The sequence below is a fragment of the Ambystoma mexicanum genome, chromosome 9, assembly GCF_040938575.1.
Source record: "Ambystoma mexicanum isolate Mex_15411 chromosome 9, UKY_AmexF1_1, whole genome shotgun sequence".
NCBI classification, from domain to species: Eukaryota; Metazoa; Chordata; class Amphibia; order Caudata; family Ambystomatidae; genus Ambystoma; species Ambystoma mexicanum.
In genome coordinates this window covers 586684529-586707842 of record NC_090931.1, presented here as the reverse complement: position 1 = coordinate 586707842, position 23314 = coordinate 586684529, and the positions used below count along the sequence as shown (strand labels likewise).

The 23314-nt window shown below is 46.6% G+C and overlaps 1 protein-coding gene across 8 annotated transcripts in view; it reads right to left on the bottom strand.

The window, feature by feature from the left end:
- Positions 1 to 23314, bottom strand: part of CTNS (cystinosin, lysosomal cystine transporter) — a 418668-nt gene that overhangs the window by 263573 nt on the left and 131781 nt on the right. For all 8 annotated transcript variants that reach the window (XM_069615198.1, XM_069615197.1, XM_069615199.1 and 5 more), the window contains one exon: positions 19769 to 19854. In XM_069615198.1, the coding sequence (XP_069471299.1) occupies positions 19769 to 19835 (67 nt within the window). In that variant the 5' untranslated portion in view covers positions 19836 to 19854. The remainder of the gene's footprint in view (positions 1 to 19768; positions 19855 to 23314) is intronic.

Sequence of the window (23314 nt, the reverse complement as noted above, 5' to 3'; positions counted from 1 at the left end):
TTCTCCATGGTTTAAAAAGTTGTAACAGAGATATGTAATATAGTTCTTTCTGTTGAGGAGTTTTTAATGATAATTTTACATGATTAATTAAGCTTCATTTGGTAAGTTTCACTAAGCTCCCTTCACAATTGCTCACTCTATATCTACCTTTGCTTTCATCGGGTTTTATATTATTTTTGTATGCAAAGTTTTGAGCTATGTGGTTTAGACACATGCTTTCCAAAGTGCTACTCCTGTTCGGATAGTATGTGTCCAGCAAATTGTTTTTTAGAATGTCTTGGCTGTTGGGATCATTTCTGGCAATTGTTTCTATGTCCTCATATGATTTCAGCACTCATTTTCTAGATTTAGCAGGACCAAGACTTAGCCATACTATGTTGTCTGATTTTCCATACAAAGCAGTTCCGGTTAAATGATCTGCTGCTTCATAGGCGCCACATTCTCTATGAGTGAGCATTTTTATGCCTAGGCTGTACAATTTCTGTGATAGTGTTTTGTCTGATGCTAGGTCATCCCAGAGGTTTTGAAGCTCTGTTTTTTCTGCTTTTGTTAAGTAGGCTGTAACATATCGTGCAACAGCAGTAGAATTGTCTGCAATGTACTGCACATCTATGTTTGCATTCCATAAGAGGGCAATGACTGCATTGTAATCATTGATATATTTTGATTCTTCTGTTGTTTTTATGTAATGTGTGTTCTTAGGTGATTTACTTTTAACACTATGCCGAATTGAAGACATGAAGTTGTTTACTTCACCTGTTTCTGTAACTGGTCTAGGGAAACCAAAGCGGCATTTGGTGTAGTATTTACCTTTGTTTTTGTATTTGCGGCGATAATATTTGCCACAATTGTGTCTTTGAAATTGTAAAATCTGCCCATGCAGCTCACTATGTGTCTGTTGTGAAGGGATTTCACAAGTGACATATTTTTTGGATAAACTGCAAAACAGTGCTATCACTGTCGTGACCAAATTTAGGTGCACCTTTGATCCATAACAGCATGTGAATATGTGGTGCTCCTCTCGCTTGATATTCTTTTCTCCAAAAGAAGTGTTGCACTTCTCCAAGGGGAGGAACAGTTTTATTGCAAATAAAGTGTAGCATGGCAATGAAACGATGATGGAAATATCTTGACACATTAACTGGATCTAGAGAGCAAAGTTCTCCAGGTGTTAATATATCTATGTTGTTTTTGTTGCTTTTTCCTATGCGTAGGAACTCCTGTAAATCTTCCCATGCATATTCTGCACAACTTAGTGTAACAAACCAAGTCGGTAGTCCAAGGTTTCTGATCATACAACGCACGTCTCTGTGCTGTCGGAACCAGTATTCCTTTGTACCACGCTTGTTTGCAAACAAATTTGTTATACTTGATTGTAAAACCTCATCTTTTTCCTGTACTTTTTGTATTAAATGCGTAGCTGACATATTTTGAAAGTGGGTTCCAGATTTCAAAATGTGTGCAACTCTGTAACATAGCGTTGCTAATTCACTTTCATAGAGTAGGTGGAATATGTATTCCACATTTTGTCTAAATATGGGATCTTGCGAATACATTCGTAATGAGCGGTATTCTGATGCCCCAATCTGAGTGGGTCTATCATCGTATCTTCCACCTTTGCCAGTAGGAAATAGCAGTGGAAACGCACGTGCTTCTATACTTTTTTCCCATATACTCATTGGTGAACCTTTGGTTTTTCACATTTGGTAAGTTTCTAGTGCATCATCTATGCTTTCATTGGAATGCAATGGATGAATTGTGTACTGGTCCAAAAGAGTGGATACTGTAGCAGGATCCAGAAGTTCGAATCGTCCAGTTTCTGATGGCTCTTGAATTATTTCAGTTATTTCCCTTAAGCTTTCTTTAATATTCATTTCCTGGTAGTACTCGTTATTGTCTTTTAGATATTGCAATGCTTGTCTAACTTTATGTAAGTCCACCAGTTGTTGCTAATTTTTTTGTCTTTTGTTGGTACACCATTTACCAAGACTATTAAAGAATGCTCTATTGAACGTTGCACTCCTAGAGTGTGTACATTTTCGGTTAGATCTAATGGCAAATACACTACTTTGCCACAAATGCCTTTCACCAATTCAGAGGGTGGTAATTTTGCTGTTTTTGGATGAAGGCGTATAACTGCTTGAAATGGGTGAACTGTTTGAATTACGATGCTCTCATACAAATTGAGTTGTTGCAGGATTTTTGGTAGTGGGAACAATTCCAAATGATTTCTTATAGCACGTGAAGGAGTGTGGTTGTTGTCTAATTTTGTAGTACAGAAACCGCAACATATTAGGCATTCAGTTAGTTCATATTTGTTTTCTGCTAAAAGGTAGAGAGCTAATTCAAACCATTTGGAATCTTCATTGTCTTCAATTTTGTATGCTATGCCCACATTTTTTGTGTTCCTTTTGTAAAACGTTCTGCGGCAACACACACACCCATGGTTTGGTACTTCAGCCGATGCCCTTTTAAATTTTAGTATTTCTTTTATGTATGTGTGTAATAGAAGGTTGCTATGTGCAGATTTGTTGCTACAATGCTCTAAAACTATTGTTACGCTCACCTGGTTCCCACAGGAGCGTCGATCTGAACTGGACAGCTGCGGTCTCCACCAATGTGACGCGTAGTGCCGAGATGACGGACTAGACTGGCCCACCTAGCTTCGTTTGCTTGGCCCGTAGGAATATTCTTCTGCAAATGGAGAAAGGGAATTAACCACCCGTGGAGTTGAGCGTTAACCCCCCCCACTCCCGCTTTTCTCCCCACTGATCACCTTTGATGTCCCCTCTTATAATTTCACCTGATGGTTTGGAAAGATGAGCTCTCCATCCTGCATTGAGTGCAGAGGCGCGTAGATAACCAGTTGCTTCACTGGCTCGAAGGAATTGGTGAGTTCCAGAACAATATTGACTCTGAGATTCCTGGCAAGACGCTGTAAGTTTGTAGTTGTAAGAGTTCAAATGTCTGACTTTCACTCTTGTCCGATTCCTTGCAGGTTGCAGCTTGACCCTAGCGAAGAGTTCCTCGTGGCAACCGGTAATATTCAGGTAAGGATTTGTATTATCCAACACAGTTCGATAAAATAATGTCAATATGTAACCTGTTGCTTTCTCCCTTATTCAGGCGCTGAGAGAAAGTATGAAGTCTCGGGGAATAATGCCTCCGGCGGTAAAATCAGGTAAGTCTATTGTGGTGAGGAGGTTTCCCCTTGTTTGTCCCTTTGTTTCACCTTGCTGTCCTTTTGTTTCCCCTTAGGGGCCGGGGTTCGGCGAGGATGCAGTGGAAGCTGCGCCGACCCGTGAAGAGGAATAGTACCCCTGGTGGTAAAATCAGGTAAGTCTATGGGGGGTTACTTATATTCCCTCTGTGTATTCCCTTGGCTCACCTTGCTGTTCTTGTCTTCCCCTTAGGTGCCGGAGTGCGGCGGGAACATGCAGAAGGATGCGGTGGAATGTGAAGATGCTGCGAAGGCCGGTGAGATCAGCGCGGCGCTGCAGCAGGCGAGGCGACGCACGTAAAATAAGTTATTTCTTCCAGCTCGAAGGCGCGATGGATCGGGAATTCAGGTAAGGATCAAAGGTATTGCTCTGGATAAGACTGGATGCAGACTTGCAGGCACGGTGAGCGTTACGCTGCTGGATGCAGAATAACGCAAAGCGTGTGCTGCTCTTCGGGCGTGGTTTAAATAGCCTCCAAAGTAGTCCCAGGTAAGTATTCCTCCCCAGCCCCACCAGAGTAAAAAATAGTCCCTAGGTAAAGTAGTCCCTTCCAAGCCTCTTTTGGCTTGGAGCTCTTGCAGCATGGTCTGCATCAGGTGAGTTTGCAGCATGGTCTGCATCAGGTACATTTTAATCTATGAGTCTGGCGCATATGGCACCAGGACTGACTTTCCATATGAGCCTGGCGCCATAGGCGGGACTGCACCCAAATAGCCCCTAGCAGGGCTTGCTGGCCTTGCTTAGAATAACTTGATGCCTGCTTCCGGGGTTGCTGGACTTGGTCTGGATCCCCGGGGGTAGGCATCATGACAACTATTGCATTTTGTAAGTGGCTTTCACCTCCAAAATACTTTCTCTGAATACGGCCAATTTCTTCTTGTAAGTATTTGGGTGTACCATGCAGAAGAGTCTTATTTAAATTGCCTAGTTCTGAAGCTGGACTTTTTACATAGTATATTTTATAGACTAGATTTCTTACATTTGAATGATGTACTGATATCCTTTTGATATCATGGAAGGTGCTTTTGCAAATAGGCCCAGAAATGAAGGCTAATGAATGTCCTTGTAGTCCCGTGTATTTGGGCACTGGACAAATATCCATATTTTGCAGCACTTTAATTTTACTTTTATCTTTCCCTTTTACATACAGATTGATGAACTGACGTAAAGATTTGAAAGCTTTGTTTGGAATGGCACACATTGATGTGCACGGCCATTTGTATACTGGACGGTGTGGTTCTGTCGAATTGAGATATAATTCTGAGTTTTCAGGGGATACTTTTGTAAGCAGTGTTTCTTGTTCCATGATGGTAATATTGATTTTCTCATACCTTCGTCCACTGCTATGGATGGCAATTGTGTTTGTTTGGTTTGTTTGTATGCTTCTTCATTAAAATATGACTCTGTAGTTGTCGCGTGACTCCATTCACCTCCACAAACATTTAAGAAATTATTTTTGTTCACATTCCGTTTATTGCTGAGTTTCTTTTGTAGTTTGGTACTTAGTTTTGTTAGTGCTTTCATCCTACTTAACACTAATATAAACAACTTCCTTTTGAGAAGGATTGCACTGTCCACGAGAGCTTGTAGGATTTAATTTCTACGGTAGGTTTTAAGGGGTGAGGATGATTTCGGTCCTCTTCTTAGTAGATTCTGAAGCACTTTGTGACAAAACATTTTTGCTAAAATACTTTTTTACTATGGGTTCTTGTTGCTATATCAGGATTATTAGAAGCATTGTTAGCTGTACTGGTAGCCGATTTCTTGACATGCTTTTTGTGTTTTGTGACACTTTTTGATGGAGGAGGTAAAGTTTCGGTAGTTGAAGCTTCCTTTGTTTTGCTAAACGACTGCATTAGCTGGTTTGTTCCAACGTTCTCTACAAGCTCTACTACAGATGGATGCTTAGATTGAATACTTTTTTTTTTTTTAATTTGCTCTACTTCTGCGTTCCTTTCTACGAAGTTGCTTTCTGGTAGGCATTCTTTGGTGTCTGTTGAAAAAAAGAAGGCATGCTTTGGTCTGTTGTTCAATGTATGTGTGCATGCGTGCATGAGTCTGATGGGGAAGCTCTTTGTCATGGTGTGTGAATGTGCATTGGACTCTTACAATGATTTGGTAAGGCTATTTTACTGTTTGTATACTACTACAATGTGCTTCAGATGAGAGTACAAAGTGGCTTAGTGGTGACGAGAAGCATTATTAGAAAACGAAATGCCATAAACTTGAAACAGCAACTTCTTTTCCAGGAATAACCTTATAATGATTCTGTATGTTATTTGAGTTCCAAAACACACAGGCCCTCATTAGGACCCTGGCGGTAAGGGGTTTGCGCCAGCGTTAGCTGCGCCGACCCCTTACCGCCAACTACGAGTTCCCATAGCGCCATGGTCATTTTTCCGCCCGCTTTTTGCGGGCGTAAAAATCCATGGCGCTATGGGACCTTGGTGTTAATTACGCCACCGTAATTTACGGTGTAAATTAACGGCCGTAATTAACGCCTTCCCCACTCCCATTGAGCCCTATGGGGCCGAAATGGGAATGGGGAAGGGTAAATGGGTCAATGGGGACTTACCGCCCCGCCGACCTCGGAATGGGGCGGTAAGTCCGCCATCCGCCATGGCGTAAAGGGACTTTGCGCCATGGCGGAAAAGTCCGCCGATGGCGGAAAAAATCCGCCAGGGTCCTAATGAGGGCCACAGGGATTTGTGAGCCATTCTGCCTGTAATTCTGTGTTTAATAAATGGGTATTTGTAAGTAGAATGGTTCAGAAATCAATGTTTGCTTTGGTGTACTAATTAAACAAATAACCCACGCTACCTCTTTGAGGAACAGTTACAATATAAAGTTAGTACTGTGCTTACTTTATTTTGCGAAATAACCACGGTTCTTCGGATATGTCGTTTGCAGTGTAGATGCTGTTGATTCTCAGGAGAGTAGTCTTCACTGTGATTGAAAAAAAACATTAATTACTTTGTGTGTTTACAGCAGTGATGATATTGCACACATTAATTGCGCATCTTTCGTCAGAGCATTCTCCTTTCATATTTCAACCCAGTACATGTGTGCATTTCACTTCACTCTGTGCTGCCTTTGTATGTTACTTGCAATATGTTACTTGCAAGTCCTTCTGAATTGACAACAATTTTAAGGTTATGGTAATGCCTTGTTTTTTAAAAGGTATACTATCTATAGGAGAGAGGTTTGTAAGCGATAGGGCATAATAGTAGATGGGAAACATTTTTCTACTTGCAAATTATAAGCACGGTGCCGACACATCGGAAGACCCTCAGAGGGAGATGTCACCACAGCAATCGGGAGCGCTTATTTTTCTCATACGATCACATTGCAAATAGCATTACTGTAGGCTGTACACAGTACACAACTCCGACATTTTCTAATGCAAAATCGAGTTTCGCCCTAAATAGGCATGCTTGTAACGTATGTATAGGTTATGCGGAAGACAGTAAGAAGTCGTGCGGTTTGTCAATGATAAATCGGACATTTTGCACTTTAAAGGGGAAGCGTTGGTATGCATTGCCTATGCACATTTAGCGGCATTAATTTCTTTAAAATACATCATAAGGGTTGCGCATGTTTTCTGATTAAAATATGCATACCTGTACTCTATACTCATGCATGTGCGCATGCATGGAGCTGTACGTAGAAATCCGCAACACTTGCACAGTAGTTTGTGAAGTAGGTGCTTTGCAATGATATGTGACTTCCAGTCAGAGTCATCGACAGTACATTTGAAGTGCGCAATGTTGATGACGGAGTTACATTTAGCGATGTTCAATGTGATTGGTGGATGGTTGTGTGGCTGCTTAGTTGTGTCCAATGAGGGACTCGATTTGCTACCGATGTGGAAAGGGTAGAAGGACTGGGTAAGAGCTACGTGCCGCACGTAGCCAACGCTCGTCCATGGGTAGGGCGTGTCACACACAGGTTTCTACAGCAAATCCTGCATGGAAAGGGGACTGCAGGCATCAGCCAATCCGATGTTCACATTACTCTTTTGTGTCGAAAGACAGTGCGTATACTGAAGATGGCAGAGGTGGAGAGGGTCAGGGTTTTGGTGCTTGGAGACATGTTTGTACATGGCTTACAACACTATGCCGAGAGTAGGCATGTGGCACACCATTTCGATGTAAGATGAGTGGAGGTGATGTGGAGCGCTGATACTGATGCCAATGTTGCGGCAATTCTGCAAGTTTGCAGAGACATGCGTACGATGACCACTCCTCATGTGATAATTTTGCACTACGGTGCTTGCCATTTGGGCTACGTGAGTTGAAGTACTTTGTTGGCAGATTTGGGACAGTTGGTTGAAGCACTCATGAACATCTTCCCAACAACGAAAGTCATTTTTTCTGGTTTCACCCTAGAGTAAAATGGGACAACAATTCTGTTTTCTGTCCAGATCAAAGTATTGGGAAGTGTATCATCAATCGCGGCATGCGTGCTTTCATGTTACGAGCTGGTATGTTTTTCTGCAGCCACGATAACATTGTTCCAAGTAGTGCGGATTATTTGAAGCAGATGGTGTTGCGCTATCTTCTTTGGGAAATGCCATGTTCTTTTGGAACGTAAGGCTTGCTTTCAAGAAGGTTCTGTAATGGTTGTAGGAGTACAGTAAGGACAAAAAATACTAAAAAATAAACAAAATAACAGATGTCTGTAAGGCATCTGCCCAAATTTTTTTTTTTTTTTTTAAAATACAGCTCTTTCAGAGCCCGCCTTAAAGGGGAAAAAGGGGAATAATACTTTAATGTACCGTCGTCACGCTCTGATCCTATACATGTCCGTGGACATGGCGGTAGTTTGCAGGCTGCGCATATCACCAACGGGGATTCTGGGGTGGAGACGCATGCAAATGAGAATGAGCGGAGCTAGGGATTGGTCAATAAAGTTCAGTAGGTGTGTTATGAACGGTGAGATTCATTGAGACCATCTTCTACCTGACAGGAGACCACACAGCCATGGCTTTGCATGCCCGAAAACAGATTATCTGGATTTTGGGAGACTCATGGATACATTGGTTGAAGGTGCATGCAGAAAGCTGCCGTCTATCTGCAGATCTCGGATTTCCTCATGTGGAAGTGCACTTGCATGGCGTGCGTGGAATAAGGTGGCTGGACTTGGTACCTCTCTGTGTTACTTTACTGACAGAGCGTCTTCCTGATATACTTATCATTCATTGCGCAGGCAACAGTTTATGCCATGTCTCTGGAATTTCTTTGCAATTTGTAATGAAGGAAGGACTTGCGAAGGTCATGGACACGTTTCCAAATTGTGAAATACTTTTTTCCTGTATTGCACAAAGACAAAAATGGCTGTGTTCTTCTGCATTTGGTCAACAAATGGAGAAAGCAAGACACAATGTGAATAAAGCTGTTTGTGCCTTTCTAAGTGATGTTGGCATGTCCTCATTCCACAATGAAAACATTTTGTTTCACAACTCTTTCATTTTCCACAGAGATGGAGTCCATCTCACATATGCTGGCAATCTGATTTTTCTTCGCAATTTACAAAATGCATTGTGACCTCTTTTGCATTTACAATAACCTATGCGACAATCCGTTTTCTCCAATCCACAGTTTTTCACCCACACAACACACCACCGAAAGGCTCTTTTCAGAGCCACCACTTACTCCCAGCATCCACTTCATTGGATTTGCTCCGCTTGCACCCTCCTTTTTTGTGTGTCCTACGACTGTCCGCAAACTTTTTCACGAATGCACGGAGGCCTACATCGGTCACTTGATAGTTCTATTGTTAAACTGAGAAAGGCGGCATTGAAAAGAGCCATTTTTTAAAATTTTTGTTGTTTTCCTCTTTCCTGCTTTTGACAAGACGACACACTATGAGAGGAGGACAAAGGAGGGTAAGGAAGGGACACCAACCACAGGGATAAGAAAGGGCACGTGGACAGAGAAAGATATAGGGTGAGCTTCACTTAGGTAAGGAGCAGATCTTCTGGTGCTCCGTGACCGTAACCTAAAAAGCACTTCGTCACAATACATACACACTATTGTCACCTTTGAAAGGTAAAGGTCAACAGCATCACGAATGGCTTATGAGGCAGCTGGAGGCAGGCGCTCCCCCACAGGGGTGTCTCTTATGGTGACAGGATCGGACACGAAGGATGCTGTGGAGGAACTCAATCGACTACGCTCTTCACATGGCACCACCTTGCGAATGTTCGCACTGTGGAACGAAGTGAGGTGTCGCTTCATGGTTGTCATACCAAAGATGTACGCACCAGGTCTTCCGCGACTCAGCACCACCTGCCACTGGTTACACCTCACCAGGTTCGCATATGCTTTTGGTACGTCCCCATAAATGGAAAACAACCACCACACCCACGACTCCCGGCGAGTGCTTGTAGTGCAGAGTTCCTCCACCTCATTCTCTTCTTCCTCGATCTCTACATCCTCACCCGTATATCTCTCTGCAGGCCCTTGGGGAGGTGGTGGTGGTGGTGGTGGTGGCGGATTTGGGGTGGTGCAGAGGCTAATGAAACAACAGCAGCCATGGATGCCATACCAATTACTTTCCTTTTGGTCACTACAGCAGTAAAGGCAGTACACCTCAATCGGCTACAGCTAGCAGGACAATGAAGATGCGCTCAGGGGTGTGGCCATTTAAAGGGTTTGAAGGGTGCGCCTCGTGACCATCTTTATCACTGAAAAGCGTTCTGAAAATTTCACACAACATGTCCACAGATAAGCTATTGTCTGGAATATGTGAAATGATATTTTTAGACTGTACAATATTTTGTCTTGTGTGCATAGGTTCCTTTTGTACTGTTGCAGAAGCACACAAACTGCGCAAATTAGTCCACACGCTCAGCGTGGGTGCGGTCACATGATGATGTCCTGAACACATCCACGACAGAAATGGGTGTCCGCTGGACAGCAAATACAGACTAACACATGCGTGCAAGTGTCCTAAGGACAGTGTTTGGGTATCAAACTAATTCAAAGTGCGACACAAGTGAGACGGACAGTTAGAGTCAAGCGCGATGTTCGCTGTACTTATGGTTGTACTGCGCATTTGCGTACATGATATGCTCACGTTACGGACAGTTCCAGTGTCCTTAGGACAACTCCATTTTGTTTGACTACGCCCTTGTCGGCCACCGCGCCTGTTCTATGGACGCTACAATCTTGGCTGCGGACAATACGGGCAGGTATACTGTCCTTAACACATTCCCATTTTGCTCATTTACTGCCATCCCGGACACCTGGTGTGTTCTCCGAACATGTTTTATCTTGTTTGTAAGCGGTACGCCAAGGTATAATGTCCTTAGGACGCCCCTTTCTGTTTATGTACGCACAACTTGCACAGATGGTACAGTCAAACATCAAATCCATCTTACTTGACATTAGTAAGGATAGGTGTACTGCCTTTACAACATCCACATTCCATTCCTTTCGGATAGGTTGAACAGGCGTGCTGTTCGCGAACATTTTAAGTCTTTAAAAAAAAAAAAATATCCTCAAACTCTTTAACTACTACTACTATACAAAAACATTGCAAACACACACACAAACTTCATTCTAAAGAAAAACCGGGGGAAGCAGATACTGACACATATATAGGGGAATTAGGGTTCAACATGGGCTGGTTATGAGGGGAAGATTTGTGAGGGGAAAAAGGGATGGATGTTTCTTTAGAAACGTCTATGTTATTCTTGAAGGTTTGGGGATGGTTCAAAGGGAATGGAGAAGGGGGGGTTGGTACAGGTGGGACAGTGGTAACGTACTTTCCCTTTCACACAGTCTTCCACAAACCCTCTTAAACTTTTAAAATTCTCATTCAATGTGTCCATTTTCAATTCAATCCTTCTGATCCTGTCTTCTTCTGTGTCATTTGTTGGCCTTTCTTCTTTTCTTTCCTGGTTTTATATATCTATTAAATACCCATAAAATACTGGCCATTACTTTGCATACGCAGTGTGCTGTGTACCATTGTTATCGCTCTCTTCCGACATTTCCCCATGCGGAAAGTACTGTTCCAACCACTCCAAAGTACTTGTCATTTCTGTGTCAAAACAACAGAAAGGCATTATTATTTCTGTACCACATACCAAAGAAAAACACACACATACAAAAAAATGACCTTCACTTACTATTTTGATGTTATTTCCCTTCCTCCTACTGCGTCCGTCCACTGTTGGTCTAGGCTGCAGAGTTTCTGTGAAGTAATTACGATGGAGGTATCTTTTTATTTATTTATTTTGTTTTCAATGGTACCATCCATTTCATTCTACATGGGTATTAAATGCATTGTTTTCATTTCACACGTTTCGGTTTCCATATTTATTTATTAATACTTATAATGTCTTTCTGTCTTTTTTCTAAATTCAACATTTTTTTGTGTAAGAAAATAGTACATTTTCAGATACCCCTGCCTGTTTGGGTACTTTTACACTCATCCACGCCCCGTCCGCAAACAGGCGCTCAGTCCGTCCCTCTCTAATATCATAGGGAGGGGGTTCTGTATGTCCTATGTTACATGTACATCAAGTAGGAACAAGTTACTTACCTGTAACTGTTGTTCTCCAGCATGGGTCTGGCATGGATTCACATGCTCATGAATATTCCCCGTCGTCAGGCTGGGAATCCTCGGTAAAGAAAAAACCAGTATCAGTTTCGTTTCTGATCCGTCTTTCGTAGTAATAACCAATCACTGGTCTCTGCGTCATACTGACCACAGCCAATGACTGCCCTCTACCTAAGCACCGCCTCTGGCAGCCATCTTCAGATTTGGAAGCACGTGAAGTGGCAGTATGACCAAGTGAAGAGCCGTAGAGGGGTCGGCGGGAGGGTTCGCATGTGAATCCATGCCAGACCCATGCTGGAGAACAACAGTTACAGGTAAGTAACTTGTTCCTTCTCCAGCATGGGGTCTGGCATGGATTCACATGCTCATGAATAAAGAATACATAGCAGTACACACATGCACAACCACGGGAGGTGGCAAAGGCTCAACATTAAGCATTACATCAAACTCAACATTGAGCATCTTACCTCCTCACCAGGCTCACCTCAGGCGAACAGGTTGCGCAGCACTGCTTGGCCGACCCTGGACTCCTCCCTGGAATCCCGGTCGACGCAGTAGAATTTCGTGAAGGTGTGCGTCGACCTCCACGTAGCAGCCCTGCATATGTCCAGCAGGGGCACACCAGAAAGGAACGCCGTGGTAGCTGCGATCGCTCTGGTGGAATGGGCTCTCGGACGGCCAGGCAGCGGTCGGTTTGCCAACCGATGACAGTACATGATACAGCCGGAGAGCCACCTGGAAATGGAAGCCTTCGAGAGAGCCTTCCCCTGATTGACAGGTCCAAAGTTCACAAAGAGTTGTGACGTCTTCCGAAAACACTTCGTGCGGTCCACGTAGAACTTCAGCGCTCTAGCCACATCCAGCGAGTGCAAAGTCCTCTCAGCCGGCGACGAAGGCGACGGGAAGAACACAGGCAACACCAAGGGTTCGTTGAGATGGAAGTCCGACGGTACCTTGGGCATGAAGGAGGGGTGCGTCCTGAGCACTACCCTCGTGTCGTGAAAAGTCAAGTACGGGGCCTTGCAGGAAAGGGCCTGGATCTCTCCCACCCGTCGTGCGGAGGTGATGGCCACAAGAAACGCTGTTTTCCACGACAGAAACTTTAATGGGGCCGAGTGCAGAGGCTCGAAAGGAGGTCCCATGAGCTTGGTCAGCACCACGTTGAGCTCCCACGCCGGGGCCGGAGCCTTCACCGGCGGGAACGATCTGAACAGTCCCTTCATGAACTCTTTCACCAGACGATGAGACCACAAGGACGTCCGGCCCGTGGTTCTGGTGTATCGGGAGATCGCAGCAAGATGAATCTTGATGGACGCGTGTGCCAGTCCAGCTTTGGCCAGCGTCAGCAGGTACGGCAGTACCTGGGGAGCCGTAATCCGTAGAGGGTTAATCTTCTGTGCGTGGCACCAGACAGAGAACCTCTTCCATTTGTGTCCGTAGCATTTAAGAGTCGAGGACGCCCTGGCCTTTGCAAGAACCTCTCTGCAGTCGGCCGGTATGTCGTATCCTCCAAACTCTAGCGCTGCAGGAGCCAGGCCTGCAAGTTCAGCGATTTCGGGTCGTGGTGGAGGATGGCGCCTCCTTCCCTGGAGAGTAGATCCGCGTCCACCGGCAGCTTGATTGGCGGGGACGCTGACAAGTCCAGAAGGTCCGGGAACCATATCTGCCTCGGCCACGCAGGTGCGACGAGGATCATCCTGCACCGTGACCTCTTGAGCTGGTTGACGAGCCGGATTAGCAGTGGCAAAGGAGGGAATGCGTAGAGGAACAGGCCCTCCCAGGGAAACGAGAAAGCATCGCCCATGCTCCTCGCCTGGGGAAACCTGCTGGCGAACCTCCGGCACTTGGAGTTCGTCGCCGTCGCGAACAGGTCGATCTGGGGTGTGCCCCACCGTCGGAAGAGGCGATCCACTAGATCCTGCCGTAGTTCCCACTCGTGGCACGAGCGCAGCTCCCTGCTGAGTGAGTCGGCGATGGTGTTTTTTATCCCTGCCAGATGAAACGGCACCAGAAACATCCTTTGGGCGACGGCCCAATGCCACAGGTCCTGCGCCTCCTTGGACAGTGCTGGGGACCTGGTTCCGCCCTGTTTCCTGATGTAAAACATGGTGGTGGTGTTGTCGGTGAAGATCCTCACCACCTTGCCCTTGAGGGACGGAAGGAAGGACCTGAGGGCCCAGAACACTGCACGGAGCTCCAGGACGTTGATATGGAGGGACTTCTCCGTCGGGAGCCAAAGGCCTCTCGCGTGCAGATTTTCGGTGTGCGCTCCCCACCCTTCCAGGGAGGCATCCGTGGTCACTGTCTCCTGGTGGTCTGGGGTCTGGAAGTCCATGCCCGCCGTCAGATGCGCGCGGATGCCCCACCACCGGACCGCTCGGCGGAAACTCTCGTCGAGTGTGATCCTCTCCTCGAAGCCGCCCGTCGTTTGGATCCAGCGCGCGTCCAGGAACTCCTGCAACGGGCGCATCCGTAGCCTGCACAAGGGAATGAGGTAGATGCAAGAAGACATCATTCCGAGGAGGGACTTGATGGACCTCACCTTGGCCGCGTCGGAAACCAACATCCGCTGTACCTTGCCCAGGATGGACCTGGTCCTTTCCTCCGACGGGGAGGCCAGAAGGGACACTGTGTCGAGCTTCGCTCCCAGAAACAGTGCGTTTTGCGCGGGTACCAGGTGGGACTTGGCGTAGTTCACGGAGAATCCCAGGTCCGTGAGAAGTTGGACGGTCCTTGCCGTGTGATCCACGGCGAGCTCCCTCGTCTTGGCTCGGATGAGCCAGTCGTCCAGGTAGGGGTAGACGTGGATCCCCTCGCGGCGCAGCTGCGCCGCCACCGGTGCAAGGCACTTGGTGAATACCCTGGGTGCCGACCGTAGTCCGAAAGGGAGGGCTTTGAACTGGTAGTGACGCCCTTGGACCACAAACCTGAGGAATTTTCGGTGCCCCTTTAGGATGGGAATATGGAAGTAGGCATCCTCCAAATCCAACGACGACAGGAAGTCTCCTTCCTCCAGCTGACCCAGGACGTGCTGGAGGGTGACCATCCGGAACTTTTGCGCCTTGATGAACTTGTTCAGACGTCGCAGGTCCAGGATGGGGCGCCATCCCCCCGTCTTCTTCTTCACGAGGAAGTATCTCGAGTAAACTCCGGAGCCCCGAAGCCTCTTTGGGACGAGTTCGATGGCGCCCTCCCTGAGCATCGCTTTTACCTCCAGGAGAAGTTGAGGGACGTGAAGTTCTTTCCTGGCCACGGGAGGGACGCGCGGGCACCTTCTCTGGAACTCGAGCGCGTGGCCCCGGGCCAAGGCGTCCAGCACCCAACGGTCGGTGGAGATGGACTCCCACACGCTGACGAAGCTCGCCAGCCGGCCTCCCACCGGGGTGCTTCGGTGGGGGCCCGACCCCACGGCCGGTTCAATCCTGCTTGGACGAGGCTTTGCCGCCTTGACCTCCTTGGCGACGACGGCGGGGTCCGCCAGACTTGCCTCGTCCTCTGTAGGCCTCCTGAGCCGACGAGCGGGCCGCTTGACGGTAGGTGGAGAAACCGCCGCCGGAACCTTTGGAGGCGCCCTTGCCTCCGCTGCTCCGAAAGGGCGTCCGTCGTTGTTGCAGAACTCCCAGGGCCCGGGCCGTCTCAGTGTCCGCTTTAATGGCCTGAAGGGAATCGTCCACTGTTTTGCCAAACAGGTTGTTCCCATCGAAGGGCATGTCCAGGACTCTGGTCTGAACGTCTTGACGGAAGTCCGTAGCCTTGAGCCATCCACGCCGCCTAAGGCAAACGCCGTTGCCCAACTGGCGGAACCCAGTGTCGGCGATGTCCGTCGCAACGGTAATGGCGTGGTCCGAAGCCACCTCACCTTCCTGCAGGATCTCCAGGGCCTCTGTCCTCTTGTCGTCCGGCAGGAAGTCCAGCAGGGGAGCCAGTTTGTACCAGAGCTCCCTGTCGTAGCGGGCCACGATAGCCAAGGCGTTGGCCGCTTTAATCGTCGTCGCTGCCGACGAGATGACTCTGCGTCCCATAGCGTCCAATTTCTTTCCCTCACCGTCCGGTGGGGAAGTCGATGTGGAGGCCGCACCCCCCCCCGCTTTCTTCCTGGCCGCCGCGGAGACGACGGAGTCCGGGGTAGGCTGCGCCCGGAGGCACAGGGGGGCCGTGTCCGGGACCCGGTACTTCTTCTCGTACCGGTCTCTTCTAGCTGGCGTCGTGGAAGGGTTCTTGAGGAGGGTGAGGCCCTCATCCCAAATGTCGTCCAATAGAGGCACTGAGAGGACCGTCTTCCTCTTGGCCTCGCGCCGCTGATAAAGGAAACCTTCCTTCTTCTTCTCCTCAGGGCAGAGTTGAAAAAGCTCGGATGCCCTGGTGATCATGGAGTGGAACGATCCAATCTCGTCGGGCGGAGAAGCCCTGGTGGGAGGCGACGACGGTACATCCTCGTCGTATACTTCGTCGTCCGTACCCGTCGCTGCCGTGTCAGTCCCCGTATCATCCCCTCGGGTGGACGGGGAGGAGGGCTGGAAGGGGCGCGACGGCTGAAAAGGAGGCGGAGGGTGGATCCTTCTTTTCTTGGTAGGGGGAACACCAGAAGGTCCCGGTTCTGGGTCCCCCGACGGGAGAGGTTCCGTCGGCAACGGTAGTCTCGTCCTTATCTCTGAGCATAAGGACTGTATAGCCAACAAAATGGCCGCCGAGTTGTCTCGCGGCGCTGGCAGAGGGGAATCCGACGGGCGATCAGGGGCCCCGTCGGTACCCTCGACGATGTCGTCGTCACCTGCGTCGGGATCCATCCCGACGGGTCGGTCTTCTTCCACGCCGAGGCCGTGGCTTAAGACTTCGACCAGCTCCTCCTCCGAGGTTGAGGCCGAATCTACGACGACGCCCTGCCCCCCCTTTTTCTTCCCCACGGGGGATTTCACGGGGGTCCTATCGATGGGCACAAAAGATGACTCCCTCCGAGGTGGCAGGGAGACTCTGAGCCCCGAGGTCGCCACCACTGGTGTAGCCTGCACAGGCTGAGCCAGGGCCGCCGCGACAGTTTCGATAGAGGGCTTGGCCGGATGGATTAAGGCCTTCACCACCTTAGGTGCGCTCACCGCCTTATCCTTGAGGGGGGGGACACCGCCTCGCTCCCCCTCTGATGGGGCCTTCGAGCTCGACCGGGGCCTCTCCAGGAGCTTCGCCGGGTGCTCGGCCTTCCTCTTACCCGACCCAGAGCGTTGGCTCGTGGTTGATGGTGCCGAGGAGGGTGCGCCCTGCATGGCGCCCGTAGAGCCCGACCGTTCGGCGCTCCCGGTGCCAGCGGACTCGCGGTGCTTGGCCTTATGTTGGACCCCCGTCGCCGGGGCGTCCTCAAAGGTCTTAGGAGACCGCTCAGATTTCTTCTTCTTCTTCTCGCCGGACGGGCTCTTCCCTTCTAGCCAGTTGGCAAGACGTTGATGGCGGTCCTTCATGGTCCGCTCCGACATGTTGCCGCAAAACGCACAGTCCTTCTCCACGTGCGTCTTGTCCTCATGTAGGCAGTAGAGACAAAAAGAGTGTTCGTCCTCCTTGAAGACGTTCTGCAGCTGGCATCCAGGGCAGACCCTGAACAGCTTTCCGGGCGTCGAGCTTCCCTTCTCCTGGGCCATGACCGGGCCTGAGAAACTTCTGGAGTCCTCCAAAAGCGTAGCTCGACGAATCTTCACCCTTGAGGGGCGCAGACGAATCCGACACGGGTCCCCGTCGATCGGATAGAGAGTCGGTGGAGCTTGAGGCTCTTTTGACCGAAAAAACGAAGTTTTTGAGAAAAAACGTGAAAAAAATAGCACTAACGCTCGAGAGCAATAGCACGAGGATCCCAACACATGAACGTGCGGTAAAAATCTGAAGATGGCTGCCAGAGGCGGTGCTTAGGTAGAGGGCAGTCATTGGCTGTGGTCAGTATGACGCAGAGACCAGTGATTGGTTATTACTACGAAAGACAGATCAGAAACGAAACTGATACTGGTTTTTTCTTTACCGAGGATTCCCAGCCTGACGACGGGGAATATTCATGAGCATGTGAATCCATGCCAGAACCCATGCTGGAGAATGTACATTATACTACATTTCTCCCAAATTCACGACAACAGTGTATCTTCAGCACAACACCTTCATTAACACAATCTTACGATTAAGTTGCCCTCCCAAAAACCTGTGAAATTCACTACAAAAAAAACTTTGTTAAGGGGACGTTATGGTTAAGTTACCCTACCAAAGACCTGTGCACTTCACTAAAAAAAGAAAACGTTCCCACCTCCCCACTATGGTTCAAAGTAAAACCGAAAAACCCCTGAAATTCACCAGTTATGGTAGACTACACCACCATACCTGCCATCACCACTGTGCACTGCTAACACTAACACCCGGAACATGAAAGATGGAATCACAAATGTCATTGATGACATCACTGACGCCATCACTTGTTTAGCCCCTTTGCTTTCGTTCACTGCCATATATATATATATGTCCATTCAGTAAAACAACTTTGTTAAAGGGATGTTACACTTCACAGTGAAACCAAAAAACACTACGCTTTCCCTAATTATGGTCAACTAGGCAACCATAACTCGCACCACCTATGTTCATTGCTAAGACTAACACCCAGGACATCAAAGATGACATCTCAAATGTCATTAATGACATCACTGATGACATCACATGTGCATTTATTTTTCACGCTGCTCCTCCACTTGTGATTGTCATTAGAATATTGGCCGAAAAGTGTACCAGACCATTGCAGAACTATCATATGCCAAATAGTTCATTAAGCAATGCATTGCAAAAAAATTCCTTTGAAATAGTGCGTTCTTTCAATACATGAACGCCCTAAAAAAAAAAAACTTGCCATTGTCTACAGCATGTGCTACAGAGGTGCAATAGTCTAAATCTTCCCATGTCCACTACTACACTGACATATGCTTCCATTACAGATTTTTGAATACTGTGCTACATAAACAACTGCAAATGCTTCCCTTACTGCATAATTGTACTATTACTCACAAAACACAAAGAGACCACGATGTATACCAATAGAAGCATATACAGAGATCGTAACGTAGACAAAAAAACCTGCTGTATTACCAGAAATATTTATACCTGTCCACATTACTTTCATGCACAGGAAAAAATGGCTGTGTTTCACATTTCCTTCTTATCCTATGTATATGTATGATATCATGTCATTGTACCCTAAGGAAAGTATTTTAGGAACATATGAGAAGGCATACACCTACAAATATAGCACTTTTAACCTTTTTGCTTCCTGGCTGATAGTGAAAAAAGGCACCTGGCTTACATATGTCAGTAAATAAAAAATGAGGGAGGTACACATGTGATGTCATGAATGACATTTGAGATGTCATCTTTGATGTCCTGGGTGTTAGTCTTAGCAATGAACGTAGGTGGTGCGAGTTATGGTTGCCTAGTTTACCATAATTAGGGAAAGCATAGTTTTTTTTGTTTCACTGTGAAGTGTAACATCCCTTTAACAAAGTTGTTTTACTGAATGGACATATATATATATTTATATATATGGCAGTGAACGAAAACAAAGCAGCTAAACAAGTGATGGCGTCAGTGATGTCATCAATGACATTTGTGATTCCATCTTTCATGTACCGGGTGTTAGAGTTAGCAGTGCACAGTGATGATGGCAGGTATGGTGGCGTAGTCTACCATAACTGGCGAATTTCAGGTGTTTTTCGGTTTTACTTTGAACTATAGTGGGGAGGTGGGAAATTTTTTTTTAGTGAAGTGCACAGGTTTTTGGTAGGGCAACTTAACCATAACGTCCCCTTAACACTTTTCTTTTTGTAGTAATATATATACACATATATATATATATATATATATATATGGTCATTGGGCTGAATCACTGAGTTTGACAGTTTCACTAGCGCACATATTTTGAGCACACAAATATTATAGCAGAATTAATCTTCTAAATTGCTACTCACCGCATTGCTTTATCAACTGAAGTGAAAACCAGAATGGAAAGGGAAGTGCTAATCTTCTTAGCAACATTCTGCACTTGAAGAAATACCTAAGAGACAAAAAAAGGAATCAACGCATGACTTGAATTGCACAAGAGTACTAGGATTTACACAACAGATACTTGGCTGAGCGCAGCTTTCTGTCAGTCAGTGGTTAATATTTCTAAGATGGCAGTTAGAAATGTTGTGAAAATATAAGGGATGGAGACAAATATCAAACCACAATAAATACTCTCTCGCTGCGGAAGAGTATTAGTTTTACAGTACAAATCTATGACATTTTATTCACATTTCTTTAATGCTCATCTGCCTAGTGACAACTGTACAATTACAAAACGGTCACGTCAATGGCTAAATGGCATTTTGCAATTAATAGGTGCTACGCTACTCGTTTGCTAGAACACCGGTAATCAGAAATACAAGCAAATACATTTCCATCATTAACAACTGCGAGAGAGTTCGCTGGGGTCTCAGAGTTCCACATAAACTATGAAAAATCAAAGGCCCTGAATATAACAGAGGAACAGAAGGAGATCTCTGAGCTCGAACTGTCACTCCCACTATCCTGGGAAAAGGAATCGCTAGAATACCTGGGCGTCCACCTAACTGGAAAAATTAGTGATTTATACGAGGTAAATATTAAACCTCTATGGAAACAACTGCAGGAAGACCTGCATAGATGGGATAACCAGGAGCTGTCTTGGTTTGCCTGAATAGCAGCTGTGAAAAGGACCCTACTGTCCCGTATGCTCTACGTCGTTAGCTCCCTCCCTGTAGGGATCCCGCCCCTGGTCTCTAAAACTTTGCAATTAGCTATTTCCACCTTTGTGTGGAAGGGTAAAAGGCCCAGAATTCAGAAGAAAATTATGATGCAACCCGCCCCCCCCCCCCTCCTTAGAGGCCTAGGATTACCAGACATAGAGAGATACATCCGGGCGGCACATATAGAACCTATGCTACACTCGGCGGCACAAGACACCAACCTGGGTTGGCTCCAAATAGAACAGGAGGTCATTACGCTCCCTCTGAAAGCACTATGCACCTTTCCACCGCACAATTGTCAGGTAAGGGGAAAACTGCTTGAAGCTACTAGGGTGGCGCTGAATAGTTGGGACGATGAGTTGAGAAAGAGGACCATTCACGGTGGCCTGAGCCCACACTCCCCAATAGCGTACAACCCCGACTTTACCCCGGGACTTCAGGTAAAATTCTGGGAAGGTTGGGTAGCTGCGGAAACTCTGACCCTGGCCGACATGTTTCGGGATGGGGAACCACTGTCCTTTGAGGAATGCAAACAACATTTCTTATTGGGTAAAATTAAAGATACAGATATACCCAGTTAAGGCATTGGATTACACACCCGACTGTCAAAAGAGCTGGTAACAGACCCCTGATAGGCCTTGAACTACAGGAGGGTTAAACTAGGAGAGGAATCTCAAAGCTCTACAAATTATTGGACAATGCCCTACCAGAAGATGTCCTAAAGTATAAAAGGAGCTGGGAAAAGGACCTAGGGGAAACTATTAAGGTGGAGGAATGGGGCGGATATGTGTGAGAGCACATAAAAGCTCTAGATGCACAGCAATTAAAGAATCAGCCTACAAGGATTGTTACGGATGGTACATGCCCTCCAGCATACTGCATAAGATAAACTCCAAATATTCCCCACTTTGCTGGAGGGAATGTGGGAAAAGAGGGGACTTTTACCATATGTGGTGGACTTGCCCTAATTGATATTCTGGAAAGAGGTTCTGGGACACACAAAAGCAATGACAGGAATCACTATGCCATATGACCCGAAAGTCGTTTTGCTGAGAGCGGTAGCTGAAAATACATATGCGGCAAGGGGGCACAATGCCACGCTAATCACACTCCTACTCTCGGCTACAAGACTGATTCTGGCCCAGGGATGGAAAACGGTACAAGGCCCAAAAATTGCGTGGTGGTGGATAAAAATATAGGGAATTCTGGCAATGGAGAAGATTTGCGCACTGCAATCTGGTAGATATCTCAAATTTCTTGCAATTTGGGAACCCTTTCGGGAAATGGTAAACGATAAAGAACCTCACTACTACAGACCCAGGATACTCAGAAATGCTGACACCTACTAAAATATTAAATAAGCTCGAACTAGATGGTCTAAGAAACCCAGAGACCTCAGTAATAAACAAACTCGGAACTGTTTAAGTTGGGGAAAGGGTGGGAGGAGGGAGGACGTTGGGTTGGGGTTTCGAAAAGTTAAAACCTGCGGAGCCTGCAGCGACACTTCATGGGACTCGAAAGGGGTTGTGAGTTAAGGTTGAAATAGAACTGTTCATGAATATTTCTAAATGGTTGTTGTCTGTATGAATCTGCGGAATAAATAAACCATGTTAAAACATGTTTTTCCATCATTAACAACAAAAGACGCTCTCTGAGCTGGAGAACACTCCATAGACAGGGATGTAGTGTTAGGCTCAAAACCACACACCTGATTACTCTTCTACAGTTACCTCTCCAGATACTCACTATGTAGACAACATCAGGCACCCCCCCAACAACAACAAAAATGTCTGTGGTATTTCATTGGTTTTAATGTAAAGTAGCCTTGCTTACACATTCTATGGTGTTTGTAGTAACGGACAGCTACAACTTGTTATTCTTTTTTTGCCAAAAACATTTCAACCCTGAAGCCATAAGAAATTAACACAATGTATACTTCTGAAACAGCTACCTCATTGGGTTGAAAATACTTCAACTGCTGTCAAAACTGTGTCTCTTTTGTTAAATTGCACAGCATTGCTTAAAGGAATAGTTTGTGTTCAAATATATTATTGTCCCGAACGTTTGGGCACGTGGTTTTAAGCAAACGTTGATTGATCGTAAAAACATTTCCTATACACCTTACCGTAGTTTTCCTCACTTTTACACATGTGCAATCAGGCAGCAGGGCGCGGCCATCTTGTGCTAATATTACCCATTGCCGCATCGTCCGAAGGTGAACTGCCCTTGTGGCACTAAATCATATCCCCGGCCCCTGAAGCTAACATCATTAGACGTGTACGACCCATTTCACAATGCGAATGCACGTCTCGTGTCAACGTTCTCTGTGCGCCAGTGATGAAGTGTCTCCATGGAAATGGCAGGACGCCTCTTTCCTCAGTAAGTATAAACAGACCGCTTCTCATCAGACAACATCAGAGTTGCTTTTTCAATCGTTTCACTGTCTTTTAATGTGTATCTTGTGGCTCGTTTCTGCTCTGTTCAGCTATCTTCGTTGCTCGTAGCCCATGCAAACAGATACTAGTACCATCATTACTATCTATTTTCATTTTGTCGTATAATGGCAACAATACAGCCCTACTAGTATGAGCTGGAGTATTCCGAAGCGGAATTAGTTGAAAGAAAGATGCAGAAACGATGGGGCTTTGGACGATAGTTGGGAGGATAAATAACCGGATCAAGAGCCTAAGCCTAGTCGCATGGAAGACATTTCCACCTGGTGTACCTGCAATCGGTGCAAGGTCATGC